A 16,564-nucleotide genomic window follows, 5' to 3' on the forward strand; every position below is an offset into this window, starting at 1 on the left:
CAGGACAGAAGAACCCAGCTGGGGACGGGACTGACCTCGACTCCACTGAGGTGCAAACCTACTACGTCTACACTGGAGGTACAGGGACCTGGAAACACACCCAGGGTCGATGGAGACAAACAGGAAGGGGAGGGGCATTCGTGCCACTCCTCCTCTAGCGCCGCCAGGGTTTGTTTCCCCTTCGCAGCGGCTGAGCGGAGGGATACCACTACGACGTTAGCAAAACACGAACGCAGATCCGGTCTCGACGGCCATTTTGTGAACACGCACAGAGGAAGCCGCGGGGCGGGGAGTAAGGAGTGACCACGAGCCAAGCACGCAGGAGAATCGAAGGCCCGGCAAGAGCCTTCGCTTTGTGGGCTACTCCGTTGCCCGCACAGCGACGGACAAACCGCCTACTCAAGCGCAGGGGGAAATTGGGCCCTGCCTAATGCGCCGGTTTCACATTGTCTGCGAAGAAGGAAGCACGGGATTCTGATTGGCGAAGCGGCGGCGCCTCTTTCCCCTCCCCAGAACAGGGACGCGTGCGCTCTTACTCTCGCGAGAGGGGGCCCAGGAGCCTTCCCCACCTCTTAATTCACCCCACCACCGCAGCACTACAAGGCGCGTGCGCGCAACTTGCACGAGCCTGAGTCCCCCCGCGACCACCCCCCCTTCCATCAGTCGTGGTAGCGCGTGCGCAGATTCCCAGGCGGCGGCGGCGGTTAGCGCGCCCCTCCCAGCTCCAGTCAGAGCGGGGTGCAGGCGAGGTTCCTCAGTGACCCGCCCCCAGGGAGCGGGGGGCGGTGCCTGCTGTCCCCTCCTTTCTTCCTCGGCCTCGCCACCGGTGGCGGGTGCGCAGGGGGGCTGAGCTCGGTTTCTTCCGTGGCGGCGGCGGCTCAGCGCATCGTCTGTCCTCGCCGAGGCGGCAGCAGCCAGCGCTCTCTGAAGAAGGGGCCGGACCCGCCCGTCGGGAGGAGGCTGTGGGCGGCTGCGCTCCGTGCGGGCGGGCGCCCCTGGCTGTTTCCGGAGGAAGGAGAGACGCAACTACCCCCCTCCCCCCTCAGCGCGAGCGGAGCCCGGAGTCACCGCGGCGCAGAGACAGGCCCGGCGGGCGGCGGCGCGCACACACACAATGGCGCTCAAACGCATCAACAAGGTGAGCGAGGGCCGGGCCGGGCCGGGGAGACGACGCTGCCCTCCCCCTCCTCCGGCCGACGCCGGGGCTGCGCGTCAGGCCCCGGCGGGGGCGAATCCCTGGGGCGGTGTTGCTGTCGCGCGGGGTTATTGGGCCCCGCACGGGTGTGTGTGGGGGGGGTGTTGTCTGGTGTGTGCGCGGTGCCCCCGGCTCTGGGTGGGGAGTGAGGGAGGCCTCCGGCCGGGGCGGGTGACTCCCCTCCCCCCGCGGTGAAGAGCAGGGGGCCTGATCTCCTTCCGGGGCCTGGGCTGGCTGTGCGGGGCGAGGTGGGGAGAGCGGGTCATGTCGCCCGGGAGCCCTTTTTTGTCGCAGTCACCGGGAAGGTCGCGGTGGCCCCGCGAGGACGCTGTGGGTTGTCTGGAGGGCCTGGACAAGGGCTCTAAATGTCAGTGTCACCCGGTGCAGAGACGGTGTCGGCTTCTCGCCTCTGTCTCTTGCGCTGGTGCTGTTCCTGATTCCCCGGCTGTGCTGTGGCTGTATTTACATCGCAGGGACAGTCAGTGTTGGGTCGCTCCTTCCCGAGGAGGGAATCCGCCTCCTGGCCAGACTGGTTTCTCTTCCCTGGCGTGTAACTTCTTTCCCGCATTGTAAGATGGCGGCGGGTTTGCCTAGTTCAGGCTCTTTCCGGGTCTCTTGCTTTCTGCAATAACATCACACACACACGTCCACGCTCCCGTCAACTCACACTGCACAGCAGCAGCTGCTCCTATTCCTCTAGATTTCCACTTCCCCCTGGAAACCCACCGCTTTCATAATGTCGTAGAGGAATGGCTTTTACCTCATCTCTTGCTTTATTGGGGGCGGAAGACTGTTGTGTGATGATCTATTGTGCAAGGATCAAATTCTCAATCCAGCAGGGTGGAGTAACTTTACAGCTAACTCAAAAAAAATGTTGGGGTGATGGAAGTTTAACCTTTCAAGAGAGGAAGGTTAGTGACAGAGGGTGGGGTTTAGGTAACTTGTAAATCTTCTCAATTTCAGTTGTGACGTTCCTGTGAAACAAAGGTTTAGTGTTATAGTGCAGCATCCAAGCTTCCAAACTGTTGGTGTCTTAATGACAAGCATGATTAAAGATAAATAGCTTAAGCTCTAAATTGGTGTTGATCTGTACTTACAAGCATTACGGCATTTTAAATATTTTGAGACTGGATGGATGATTTTTGTCTTTGTCACTTTACAGCTTGCCAACAAACCAGAAACTCATAGTGCCATTAAATCATGCACTGAAAATGTCAATTTTGGGTACAGTGATTGGGGTTGTCATATTTTTCTTAAATATTACAGTAACTTGACACTCTCTTACTGTGGAGGTCTGGTGGCTTGACTTACTAGTTTGGTTATCTAACAGGAGCATAATGTGGTTACTGTGTCTTAATTTATTGCTTACACTCAAGACTAATAAAACTCTTAAATTCAAAACTGTTTTAAGTAGGAGAATGTGTACATTTGAATTAAAATGACACTCTTAAAACACTTTAGTTTCTGGAAAACTTGCCACCAAAACTTGTTTCCACTGTAAGTGTGGATGATATAACTTAAATTAAAATTCAGCTGGGAGACTCCCTGGTATGCTTTGTCACCAATGTATGCAAGTGAAATGTATCCTGAACTCAGACTTCTTTAGGTCCGAGGAATTTGTCAAGTATAAATCAAGACAAACCTCTCAAATGCATAATCTATACTTAACCTGCTATCTTACTTGGAGCCTTAGCACATTTTTAAAAGTAATTTTAGACTTCTTGGTACATTTAGATTGTAGGATTTTTGGAGTGTAGGGACTGTCTACAGTGCCTAACAAAATGGGGCTGCATTCTTGGATAGTTTTTAAGCACTGTCTTAATAAACATAACTAATAATAAAAGTGTGTCCAGGGGTTCAAATCTTTCCTGTCCAAGGTTAGTGGTTGGAAATGATAACCATTTTCGACTAGTGTAGCCAAACCAGGCTGCAAGATGTGTCCAAATTTGTTCTGTTTACAGTAGTTATGACTTGATTTTCAGCAGTTGCTATCTGAGACCGTTATAGTTAGATTAATCCTTTATCTGTAATTTGGGATTCTGAGATGCTTTCTAGGCCTGGCAAACTCATCCAAACATCAGTTTCTAGCTTTTGTGGTGCAACAGATCAGACTTTGAAACTCCATGCTTCCTTATAGTATGTGCTTGGCACTAGTCCAGGGCTGCAAAATGCAAGTCCAAGACCTCAGAGCACTGTAAGTGTACATACCTGATTCAGTCTAATTTGCAAGTCTGTAGAAATTTTACCTGCCAAGGTCAGAGTTCATTGTCTTCAGCAGATGACATTACAAACACACAAAGGAGAGGCATTTTTCTTTCAATTCCTGATCTGGTTTGATTCCTTTCAGGACCATGCTTTTTGAATGAACCAAAATATTAAACTTGGGGCTTGGCAGGTAAGTAAAAATAGACTTTCAGGTCTTGCTAATGTAGAAATTTGTTCTGAAAAGTTGGGATTTAGGATAAGCCTACTTTTCATTTATTTACAAAGGCTATCTAATAGTGACTTGGCACTTCATCAACCATTTTGAAGTTGCATTTTAGAATATGTGAAAACATTAGGTCAGTGATCCCCAACCTTCTCTGGGTGGCACACGACGAGCCAACAAGGACACTGACTGGTGGACAAGCATCCACTGAAATGCCGCCGAGAAGCAGCAATGTCAAGAGGCATTGCTGCCAAAATGCCGCTGAAAATCAGCGGCATTTCGGCGGCGATGCCTCTTGGTGACGCCACTTCTGGTGGATGCTTGTCCACCAGCCAGTAAATGGCACCCGCGGGCACCGCACTGAGGACCACTGCATTAGGCTATGTATTTTTGGGTAACTTTTTAGGAAAGAATCTTCAATTCATCGAGTCTTCAGTTTTAACCTTGAAGCTACAGTTTTCTTGTTTAAGGATTAAATTAACATTAAAACAGAATACTGACTTTGGTATTTGGGATGAAAATGTTATAACTGACAGCATTAACTTTTTACACACACTACATTACTACCAGTGTACTGGTATTAGGTAGCTTTTAGTTTAGTGGCAGTTTGAGATTATTTCCCAGTGCAAACTCTGTCAGTTTCTGCCCAAAGAAGTGGGATGGTTTTGATCTAATGGGAATCTGACTACATCAGACCATTTTTATGGCAACTACTCTTAAAATAAGGAAATTAAAATACTAATAATCTATTTGTGCACTATGGGACCAAGGATGCCATAATATTGTTCAGGAAAAGTTTTTTCTTCAGTCTAATAGTTTTGGAGAGAGTGCAGGAGCAGGATTAAAAAGCCGATTCAAATGGAGGATGTACACTGCATTTAATGCCCAGAGAGGAACAGTGTGTTTATTTTTATATTATATATAAATAATAAATTATGAAGCAGTATATTTTTCAGATTTGTTGAGGGAAGTTGTCCGTTCACACCTGATAAAGGGTTAGTAACTTGAAATCATACTTTAAAAATTAGTCTTGCTCCAGAGCAAGACTAACAAATATTTTTGCTCTACTATCATTTTTCTAATTTAAGTTTTATTCTGTTGCTGTCTGAGAACCCTACACAAATAAAGGAAAACTGGTTATGCAAGGCAAATGGTGAAATTGACTCTGATAGCCCTGTGTACATATATGTGGAGTACACAAATTGGGCAGACGGGACAGAAGTTTTGTCTAATCTTTTAGTTTTAGTAACCTTAGATTTTGTAACAATACAAACACAGAAGCAACTAAGTGTCTCCTTAAATTAATCAAATGTTTCAACAGACTTTAAACAGATTTCCCACTTCTAGTGCATTCTTATAACAAACTACCGTTCCTGTGCATCTGTTGAATTGGTCTTCAGTAAGAGGTCCTAAGAAGAAATATACTGAGATGCCAAGGTTGTTCAATATGTCAAGCTGAAAGAGGTCCCATAGTTCTTAGTCACTGTATTTATTTAGTACCAATATAGCTATTTGAGGTACTAAAAGTAGTTGCTGAGGTTTCTTAAAATGGCTTCCTTCCAAGTAAGGTGGGAATTGCCACTATACAGCAATCCTTGTTGTGAAGTTTATATCTTGATCAATGATTTGCTCTGTTTGCCTTTATCATGTGATTTGGAGGCAAGGGTTTGAGCTTGTTACAGGAATTGGGAGACTATGTGCTTGTTAAAAGGTTGGGCAAATAAGCGATGTTATAAGAAAATGAGTATTAAGCAGTTGAACAGATCCTGGAAAAAGCAATTGATAACAATAAGATATATCTTTGTAGGTCATCTTTGAAGCACAAACTTTGAGCTTGTTTCTTTCTTGCAGCTTTATGACAGAAGCCTGAAAGGTTTAGACTTTTTTTTTCTCTTTTCGTTATTACTTTTGAAATTCCAGCCCTGTCTAGGCTGACTATGACCATTGTGTACACCAGGGATTTTACAAAAAACCCCAACCTCTGATGTTACCATATTTTCAGCTGAATTGGTGGTAATGCCTCTTTTGTAAAATACTTCAGTTCAGAAAAGGCTTATTCCTGGAGAGATGTGAAAGGGTGCATCGCAAGAGCAAAGAGTGAAAGTTGATAAAGAAGAAGGAAAGGGATTTTCTGTCATTGTTTTTTTTAACAGGTCATTAACTACAGTGGCTAATATTTTGGATAAATGAAGGCTTTGTTACTCTGGCCCCTTCACTTGATGTGTTACATCTTACAATAAACATTCCTGAGAACTGCCACAGGTTCTCCAGCAAGACCATGGGCTTGGCTACACTTACAAATTTGCAGCGCTGCAGCAGGGTGTGAAAACACACCCTCTGCAGCGCTGCAAATTGCGGCGCTACAAAGCGCCAGTGTAATCAAAGCCCCAGCGCTGGGAGCCGCGCTCCCAGCGCTGTCCGTTATTCCCCACAGGGAGCTGGAGTACGGACAGCGCTGGGAGAGTTTTCTCCCAGCGCTGGCGCTTTGACTACACTTAGCGCTTCAAAGCGCTGCCGCGGCCAGCGCTGCCGCGGCAGCGCTTTGAAGTTTAAGTGTAGCCATAGCCCATGACACTTCTGATATTTGAGCTTAAAGAGTAAGGCTGTGTCTACACTACAAAATGTCAAGCTAATCTATGTCAGATTATAGCCACCTCAGATATTAAATAGTTTGTGTGTGTACACATTGGCTGCCGAGGTCAATGGTGTGTTTCCTTACCAGGAGCACTTGTATCGATTGTATTGTCAGTGTGGGGCATTGTGGGACAGTTCTTGAAAACCAGTAATAGTTGACTCAAGCAGCATGGTGTCTATACTGACATTGCGTTAACCTAATTGCGTCAGTTATGTTTCAGTGCCACTTGGGGACATGGTGGTATAGTACTAACTCGGCATAGAGAAGCACTTACGTTGGTGGAAGCCAAATTTAAGGGAAGACCTTCCATAGTGAGGTTGACACAAGGCAGTTTCTGTCACCCTAACCCTGTAATGTAGACCAGGACTAATAAATTTTCAGGCACTCTTTAAACACACACTCACAAAGTGAAAAGGAAAATGTTTTAAAATACTTTTGCAAATTACCTTTAAAATTCTTAGACTCCAGTGTGTTCCTGGTTGAGTGAACTGCAAATATTTTTCTAAAAAGTGAATTAAGGTCCAGATTGCACAAAGAAGTAATGGTGTTCAGCACACAACTAATTTTAAACCTTTTCTTTTCAGCTTGCTAGAAATCGCACTGATAGCCTTCCAGTCACTTTGATCCTTCAGTATGTGTCATTCTTTCATCATACTTGGAGTCTGTTAGACTCTGGAGCTGGCTTTTAGGGTCTCAGCAAATGGGGTCTAGCTGTATAGTATGGTGGTGACAAAGTATCTGTCCATACTTCTTGAGATTAAGCATAACTGTTTGCAAAGTCACAATTAATAAAAAATGTCACTTGCCTGTTTTAAAGCACAGTGGGCCTCTGAAAGTAACTGAAGGCCAAGAATGAATTGTGTTGGTGTATGCAATGTTGTAGCCGTATCAGTCCCAGGATATTGGAGACAAGGTGGGTGAGGTAATATATTTTTTTTTTTATTGAACAAACTTCTGCTGTCGAAAGACAAGCTTTCGAGCTCACAGAGCCCTTTTTCAGGACTGGGAAACATACTCAGCGCTTGTCTACGCTACCACTTCGGTATAATTTACGTTGCTTGGGGTGTGAATAATCCATGCACCTGAGCAAGGCAAGTTACACTGACCTAAGTGCTGGTGTAGACAGCACTATGTCGGCAGGAGACTCTCCCACTGACATAGCTACCACCTCTCACCATAGTGTAGACTACCCCTCAGAGCGTCACAGCTAAATACAAGATGAAACTTCAGGTTAGATAGTACCTTGAAATGTGTTAACACCCCTCAAGTCATAGGGAGGAAAGGAAGGTGGGGCAGAGAAAAAGTCACGTGAGGCTTGGTCTACATTACAGCCTTGCTCCTGCTGATGTAATTGCCCTTCTACACTGATATAACTCCACGAGAGGCGTAGGGCTTATGTCAGCGTAGTTAGGGTGACGCAGTGTCCGTGTTTTGGTGTTGCAGTCTGTGCTCCAACATGTGCTTCACTTGCCTTAAAAACACCAGGGGCATAAATTCTGTCTCTTATTACTATGGGTGAGGAGAGAAGAGAAACAGATTTTGCTCCTTACACCTCGTTAGTTTCACTCTTGTCTGTGTAGATGCTATGTTACTTATATCTGGTGTTGGCTAATATTCTGCTGGTGACGTGAAATGGACAAGAAAGCTGGCTCCCAGACATGCTGCTACTGGGTCTCCGCTATAAGCCAGGCTGTCACCCAGGCTTTCGGCTTGGGCTGCCACTTAGGCTCCCTTCTGGGAGCCCTGCTGTCCCCTGGGGTCAGCAGCCAACTGGACTCTGGGTGCAGATCTCCCCACTGGAGGCGAGAAACTACAGGCAGCTTCTCCCCTGCTCCCACCTAGGAGTGGAGAGGTGAGAAGCCTGGCTCTCAGAACTCTCTCCTCTTTTCCTTTCCCTCCTGCGCGCACACACGGCCCCTCTTCAGTCAGTGGAAGTGCTCCTGGTGAGGACGCATGTCACTGACAGAAAAGTGGGTAATGTGGACATGAGCCACTGCAGTAATTACATAGGTCATCGATTGTAGTGTAGACATGCTCTTAGTCTGGTATCCGGTTCTGCAGCAAAGCAGAAGTTCAGTCCCTCAGGGCACGTCTACACTTAAATTAAAGACCCTTGGCTGGTGCTTGGGTGAAGAGGTTTTTTAATTGTGGTGTAGATGCTCGGGCTGGAGCCTGGGCTCTAGGACCCTGTGAGGTGGGAGGGTCCCAGAGCTGCAGCTGAAGCCCAGATAAACCCAAATGTCTGCACCGCAGTTAAAGGGACCCTTAGTCCAAATCCTATGAGCCTGAGTCTGTTGGCACAGGACAGTTGTGGGTTGTCAGTTGCAGTGTAGACCTACTCTTAGAGAGTGCAGATAGTTTGGTTCATTAGCAGTAGTCTTGATAGATGTTCGGGCATCATGTAGTGTTCATTTAGTAGATATTGGTGCCATGATTTCTCCTGGAGGTAGAGGTTTTTGTAGGTTGTGGAGTAGTTAGTTCCACTTCTTGGATTTGTGTTAGATGGCTGTCATCAGCTTTTCTTGATAGTTTGATTTCTTGCATGATCTTTTTTTTTCTTCCAGTGTGTGGGAACATGTGGTGATTTCTTGTCTGAGGTGGTTCTTTCTGGAGTATGTGAGGTGCAGTAACCTCAGTTTTTATGAAGTCCATCTGCAGAGCTGTTCAGGATATTTAGTTTTGTACATAGAGGTCAAGAGTTATTTTTCATTCCTTGCATTTGCTCAGGAAGTAGATGTCGCTGTTAAGCTGTGCTTCATTTTTCTTCATGTTGTGGAGTTTCTATTTCAAATGGCAAAATTTGGTACCTTGCATTGTTGTATGTAATGTTGTAGCTGTGTCAGTCCCACGATATTAGGGAGAAAAGTTGGGAGAGGTAGTATCTTTTAAGGGACCAACTTCCATGGATAAGAGAGAAGCTTTTGAGTTTACACAGCTCTAAAGTGCTCTGTAAGCTCAGAAGAGTCTCTCTACCCAACAGAAGTTGGTCCAATAAAAGATATTACCTCAGCCACCTTGGTTTTGGTGTTGCAGTCTGTGCTCCAACATGTGCTTCACTTGCCTTAAAAGCACCAGGGGCATAAATTCTGTCTCTGACTACTGTGGCTGAGGAGAGAAGAGAAACAGGTTTTGCTCCTTACACCTGGTTAGTTTCACTCTTCTGCTACTTGAAGCATTATGTATGGCAATAGAAGCATGATGCAATCTGCAACTGAGATGAAAAAGGCAGAGGGATTCAAAAAACATATTGTGTGTTGAGGAGGGTTTGGGTAGCTGTCAAATTTCCTCCTCTTCTTTCTCTCTCCCTTGCCCCCCCCCCCATCTCCCCAAGAGGGGTGGGGTTCTAAGTGGAAGGTTTGAGAGGAAACCAGAGTTTCAGCTGTCTAGTGAAGTCAGTTTGGAGATGTGAAGATGCGGTTCTGCATAAAGCCTACAGTATGCCTTTTCTGATCCCTTCACAATCGCAGATCAGAGGGTCTTTGAGAGAGTAGAGATGGTCCTGCCTGAGGGTTGGTCCTGCCTGAGGGTGGAGAGTTTGGGATAAGTTGACTTATCGGCTGACTGAGCTTCCCTGGAGCATTTCCTTGGAACATGCCTTTTCCCATCACTCCCTTCAGTGCTATACCATCCTTTGTGTGGGTGGAGAGTACAAGTACTTTTCATCTTCCCCCAGTCAGCCTCTTTTGCATTTGGGAGGTGATTAACCATTTCCAGAATTATCCCAGTAGTTTTGAGGGTGCGCTCCAGTGGCTGTTTATGCATAAAACAGTCTCTTCTGTGGAGGCAGCTTCTGCCTCAGGTGGTGGTGCTACATCTTACACCACAGCCAGTGATGTACAACCCTACTTGAGGTCACAGCAGGGCATTTGCTCTTTGAAGGGATGAAAAAAGAGAGGGCCAGTCAGGGGCCCCTTAAACTTCAAAAATCTTTATTTATCCTCTCCAAGATTTAGGGCTTTTCTTCACAAGGAAATATATCAGTATAATTATACTAGTAAAATATATATTGCTACAAGTGTACTGGTGTAACTTCCTGTGTGGACATTCTTTCAGAACATTTACATGCTGGAAGTTACAGCAATATATCTGTAGCAGTAGTATAGTTACGTTAAGTATCAGAGGGGTAGCCGTGTTAGTCTGGATCTGTAAAAGCAGCAAAGAGCCCTATGGCACCTTATAGACTAACAGATGTATTGGAGCATGAGCTTTCATGGGTGAATACCCACTTCGTCCGATGCATGTCATATAGTTATGTTAGTAAGTTTCCCCATGTACATGAGCTCTCATTCACATTCTTGTATTCATAAAAAGTGAGGGTCCATAAGAAATCAGTCACTTGTTAAGTGGTAGCTAGGCCTCACATGAATGAAAAGCTGCACTAAGAATTTCAAAAATTGACCTTGAATACTTTAACATTTAAAATAAAAGAATCCTGGATTAATAAATCAAGTGACATGCTGACATGAGGTTCATTGTGAATCTAAATAGCGATTGTGTGTTCACTAAAAGTGAAAGTTATGATGCCTAACATTGCCCATTATAAAACATCTTCAGAATATTCTGAGAAGCTGTAGTGTCTCTGTGCTTTATTACAGGGAATTGAAATTTGCTGTCTCTGTGGAAAATTTACCCAAGCTTGGCTGAACTACCAGTATGAAAAATCACAATTTGTTTAGTAGAGGCTTGTTTATTTGGCAGAACATTTCTCTTATTGGCACTGAGTATGCTCCAGCCCAGGACACAAGGGCCTGAGCGGGATTCGGTGTTTTAGTTGTACTTACTAGTTGCAGGGGCATCAGTGTGAGAACATGGGGACTCTATCCTGTGTTGTCAATGCTGCTTCTACTGGCTCAAGCAGCATGGAGAAGGGAGGATAAAACTTGGTTCAGATGCAGAGGGTTGGGGACAATAGAGTCTGGGGTAGTGGTGTGGTTAGATAGGAGCAGAGGAAAACAAGAACAAGGAGGCTTGGGGGATGGGGACAGAAGAGTCTGAGTAGAGAACACCACCTCCAGAAACTAGAATTGAACCACGAATTCCTGAGTTTGGACAGTCCTCCACTTACTAGCAAATTGCCAGTGTGTTTTTTACTGTTACCTCAGGTGGTGGTCTATGCTGTGGTTCTAAAGGTTCCAGCTCTGCTGATGACCCATGTTGGAGGGGAAGGGAGGGGTGTCAGTATGTTCCACATGATAGTTTGTTTTTTTAAATTAAAAACATTTCCAAGTTTGTTTGTTTTTTAACATAAGGATTTTCTTGTACGTGAAGATTGCAAAGCTTCTCAAATTGGAGAAATGCCAGAATTTAAATGTACAGGATGGACACTACTCACTAAATGGGTAGCTATTCGATATACTGAAAGATAAGGATAAAAAGAAATGTTGTCCTAGTTCTTATTTACTGCACACTGTCCAAACTGCACTGAATACAGATTAATTAATTTCCACCTAGTCTTTCTGTGGTGTCTACTGTAGCATCTGAGTGCTTCAAACATTAATGAAGTTGTCTTCCCAACACTCTTGTGAGATAGGGATAACCCAATTTTATGGAGAGTGAGTTGAAGCAAAGAGAATAAGGCTGAAAGCATACATTCATATTGCATGCCTAATTTGAGATGCATATGGCCATTTAAAACAAAATTACTTAGCCTTTTTGTAGTACTTGATATGTTGAGAGCACAACTACAGCTGACTTCAGTTGCAGTAAGTTCAAGATGTCTTGAGTTAGGCATTCAGAAAATGAAGAAAACAGGTAGTGGTCACCTGTGAAGTTTGGTTTAAGTAATTTGCCCAGCATCAGGAACTGTGTGTGAAAAGTGGGAATAGAATCCAGTTCTCTGGAGTGCCATTCAACTGCCTTAACCATGAGTCCTTTCTCTTTCTGTAATCCCTGCCTTATTCTCTGTACCCATTCTAACTTCTGTAACAAATGAGACAGGTCCTCAACTACACAATCCTGTGCACTGATTGAGGCAGGGGTCCTGTCAATTAAATAGTTTGTGATCATAATTAGACTAACATAATTCATGCACGTGTACAGGGTAGCTGAATTAAAGTTGCACCTGAGGTCTGACACTTCCTAACTTTTGAGTACTTGACTTACAACCTGCATGTTCTTTTAAAGTAGGGGTTTTCTTTTTATATGTAACAATTATACCATGGTAGCATCCACTAGTCCTGACCAGGACCACATTGCCAGACACTGCATAAACTTAAATTTTGCCCTCAAGAGCTTAGGTTCTAAAGACAAAACAGGAATGTACCTGAAAGGTATGGAATGTACTGGCAAACTAATGAGAATGAAAATGTGGTGTTTTTAAATATATCTGTGATCCTTGGGCTTGTCTTCAGTGTTTTCTGTACCTGTTTTTGTATGATGGCTTTATTCCTTGCCTGTTTGCTCTGGTCACTTTAGCACATGTTTACTTTCTTAATAATGTAATGCCTTTTTCTTATGTAAATATTAACATTTCTGACTGACTTGTTACTTATAAACTGTGACTTGTTTTTAATTTTATATTTGTAATAGGTATAATGAATTTTGTTCCATTATATTTTATTACTTTCCAAATAACTGTCTCTTTGTATATATTTTTGATGGTTATACTTGCATTTGAGAGACCACCTAAATATGAGTAGCACTGGAACTATTATGACTTTATCTGGTATTCTGCTCCAATGATAACTAATTCTAGTACTCTAATGGCTGCTATGAGTGGAGGTTATGGGAAAGGCATTTAACTTCCACTTTTAATCTTAACACAGGCTTACATTTTCTGTTTTCCTTATCCCTCTTTTTAGACCCTTTCAATCTTTCCTGTCACAGAGTAGTCCTCAAGTCTCCTCCAATGAGGGAAGATTAATTTAATAATGCATTCTTGGGTGTTGACATTTTAAGTGTCAAGTTAATGTACTATGAGAAAGCTCTCTGATTTTTAAATGTCTTTTTGCTAGGGCTTAAATATTCCTGGAATTACATTTTGGTCTGTAATTTCTCATTCTTAGTTTAAATAAATTTATTTGAAACGTTAGCAGATCAATTCAGCTTCTTCTATTGTGCCTTTTTCACTAGTTACCAGAAGACTGCAATGTATTTTTCTAATGAATAATCTATTTTAATTATTTAATCTTCAAAATCAAGTCTTAAACTCCCCATTAGATTATTACACTTTATGAAAGTAGGAGAGAAAAAGGCGCCCGCTAGAATCCATGGGGTAAAGTCAGCTGGCATTCATGTTTAACTAGTAGAAGTTATTTCAACTTGGACCAGGGAGGAGCAGCAGCTATGACATGGAATGCAAACTCTAACAGTGAGGGAGAGAAGAGTGGACACAGAGCCTGTTATGTAAGGTGTCTTGCAAGAAGGCAGCTGTAATGCATTAAATTCTAACTTCTAAATTATCAGGTCTCTAACAATTTTTACATTAGCTGCTATATTTCTGAAATGTTCTTAACTGTACCCAGTGTATGGAACTGTATTAGCACACAAGTGCTGTGCCATTGATCCTCTGAGCGGTCTTCATTCTCCCTTCAGATGTCTTTTCTCTCAAACCGTTTAAATAATATCTGAAAAAGGGGTCTCAGTTGAGTTAGTCTTTTTTGTTGCAAAATTCAAGCTTTTCATGCTCCGTAGAGTGGTCTGTACTTGGAGCACAAGTCAGTGTTTGAAATTACATGTGATCCACACTTATAAATGTTTGTACTCAAATACAGTAGTACAAAAATATTTAAGCAAAAACTAGTGTTAAAATTTTGGTTTACTTTCCATCCAAACCCCAAGAAATTCACTTATGGTTCCCAGCATCAACAATGACTTGGCCATTTTGCACAAATATAATTAGCAATTAACTTTTACAGTACAGAGATGGAAAATGTTTCTTGTCTTGAAACCACTGAGTTGCTTTCATATACACATGGAATATTGGGGAAATGGCTGCCTCTGTACTGTCATTTCTTCCCCCCCTTATTACTACTTAATACAAAGTTATTGTAAAACTGCTAAGCCAAATATTTAGCAAATTCTTAGTAAATGCTGAATTTGTGTTTTAAAATCTGTCATGATCATAACTGAGGGTGTCTTTTTTTTTTTTCCACTTTCCCAACTACCTTGCCATGTTCATAACTTTCCCTACTGGGGCAAATTACTTGTACTGCTACTTAGAGCACTATGGGGTGCAGTGTATTTAACAGGAACAGTGGAGTGTAATTAATCCTTAATTAGTGCTTTAAAATGCTGTACATTTAATCCTTAATATGGCTATCACAAGTTTCTAGATTTGAAAACTGAGATACAGAGGTGGTTTGCCCAAAGCTACACAGGAAGTCCATGGCAGATCCAGACAGAGAACCAGATTCTTAGCCCTGTGCTTTTATCACAAGACTAATCCTTCCCTCTATTAGTAGTACATCCAAGTTCTGAACCAAGACTGGTCATTCATTTATTCCTTCCCATCTGGGTCTGAAATCTCTGTAGATGAGTCAGCTGCTTGGATATACTGTTCATGTTTCTCAAAACTGTCCCTGTAAACTGAAGAAAGGTATCATTAGCTGTCTCAAGATGGTGGTAGGTCTATTCTTTATCAAATGGAATCTACACTAGGAATTTTTTGAGGAATCCTAATGGAGTATCCTTAAATATGCCTTCCAAAAAAAGAAGAGGAGACTAAGACTAAAGGGAAACAAGAAGGGAACAGAAACTAGAGGGAACAAGCAGAGTGACACAAATAAGGTATCAAAAGAGTAAACAGGGCCCCTCGTTTTCTGCAGAGAGAAATTACTACAGAATGGTGCTTCATTTTAATTTTTAAAAAACTGCCAGGCCTTATGATTGTAAAGAGAACTTTAAAGTACATCAAATGTAAACATCTTCCTTAGTCAGAGGTGAGGTGCTCCTATTCAGCTCAATGAAATATTAACTTTCAAAGTCTAATATTGAAACTATATCACTGACAGGCTGAAAGGTTCTGCCAGAATATTTGCCCACTGCTGCTGTAAGCAGTGGTAGGTATTGGGGTAGCTGGTCACTGACCTGAGGAGGAAATATGTCCCTTGTCCTCTTCCCCCCACTCCCAAATCAGTCATTCTTGGTCTCTTTTCTCTCCCCCCCCCCCTTGCCTCAGAGGATGAGAGGAAAGATCAGATGTTTGCCTTCCCTAGTGTGAAAAACCTCAATTTTTTTCTTGAATGCCATAACCCAAATGGCCTCACGCTTTTCCAGGTTCCATATGCCATCATGATTTTTTTGGTTGTCTGTAGGAGGAGGTGCTTAGATAATAGCGATAGGCATCTCTAAGAGCCAGCATGGAACTTTTCAACTACCCAAATGCAAAATACTTCTATCTTTTCATTGACAACTTCTTTAATGTAGCTGTAACATAAATGAGCAACGCATGACATTTGAGAATATCATAAAATAGAATTCAGTATTACTATAAACATTGGGAAAACTAGTGTTAGAGGGCTTTCCCTTCACCCTTCCACTTCCCTGGTTCTTGTCACGCAGACGGCTAACAAAAAGACCAGAAGTCCGAAGTGCAGACAATGCAATGTTTATTGGGGTTAGTTTCCAAGCAAGCATGTTCTGAAGCCCTTTACACCAGTCAGGCTTATTTCTTTATGTCGATAGTCTGTTCCCTAGTGTTCCTTTCCCAGCTCTGATGCTGCAGAGTGTTTACCCCTTGTCCCTGTTCCCGTTTTCCCCCCCTTAACAAAGGTGATTCCAATTTCCCTTCCGCTTCCTGTTTGACCCCAGTTTTTATAATAATCTCTTCTATACCTTAACCAATCAATCCTAACATATTATTGTAACGTAGTTCTCTAAGCAATTATATCCCACTATCCTAATTAACTTAGACCTAGCAAAATTAATTATACAGCAGACAGAAACAATTAGAGAACCAGACAGATGAACAGTAGAAAAGTGTGGGCCGTAAAGATAAAACAGTACAGAAATGAGGGTTCACAACAACGGTTGTTAAGTTATTTCTTGCCAGACAGGATGCTATCAAACTAAGTTTTCTTTAAACATCTTAATATCTGTTTCTTTATCTGGTGGTGATGGGAACTTATCAAGACAGGATCATCTTCCTAGCAGCCCAATACCACCTTACTTCAGAGTGACTGGTTTGGATGTGACCCTACACTTCACAGCTTATGGCTGCCCCTGATGCTTAGCCAAAGGCCTTAGCCTAAGAACAAGGTCTCAGACTGTCCTAGTGGGAGAAGTCCCATACACAGGCAGACTGATTTTTGTATTCTTTGTTTTTATACCCCTGTAATTAGCTAAGTGATAAAAACAAATACACTTA

At 43.2% G+C, this 16,564-nt stretch overlaps 1 protein-coding gene across 1 annotated transcript in view; it reads left to right on the forward strand.

Moving 5' to 3' along the window:
* The first annotated feature begins 576 nt into the window (after nucleotides 1-576).
* The window catches only part of UBE2D3 (ubiquitin conjugating enzyme E2 D3), a 29,374-nt gene continuing 13,386 nt past the window's right edge, over nucleotides 577-16,564 (forward strand). Inside the window, exon 1 of the mRNA XM_039540234.1 lies at nucleotides 577-1,138. Coding sequence (XP_039396168.1) covers nucleotides 1,115-1,138 — 24 coding nt within the window. The 5' untranslated portion in view covers nucleotides 577-1,114. The remainder of the gene's footprint in view (nucleotides 1,139-16,564) is intronic.

Source organism: Mauremys reevesii, linkage group 5 (assembly GCF_016161935.1).
Source record: "Mauremys reevesii isolate NIE-2019 linkage group 5, ASM1616193v1, whole genome shotgun sequence".
In the NCBI taxonomy this organism is placed as follows: Eukaryota; Metazoa; Chordata; order Testudines; family Geoemydidae; genus Mauremys; species Mauremys reevesii.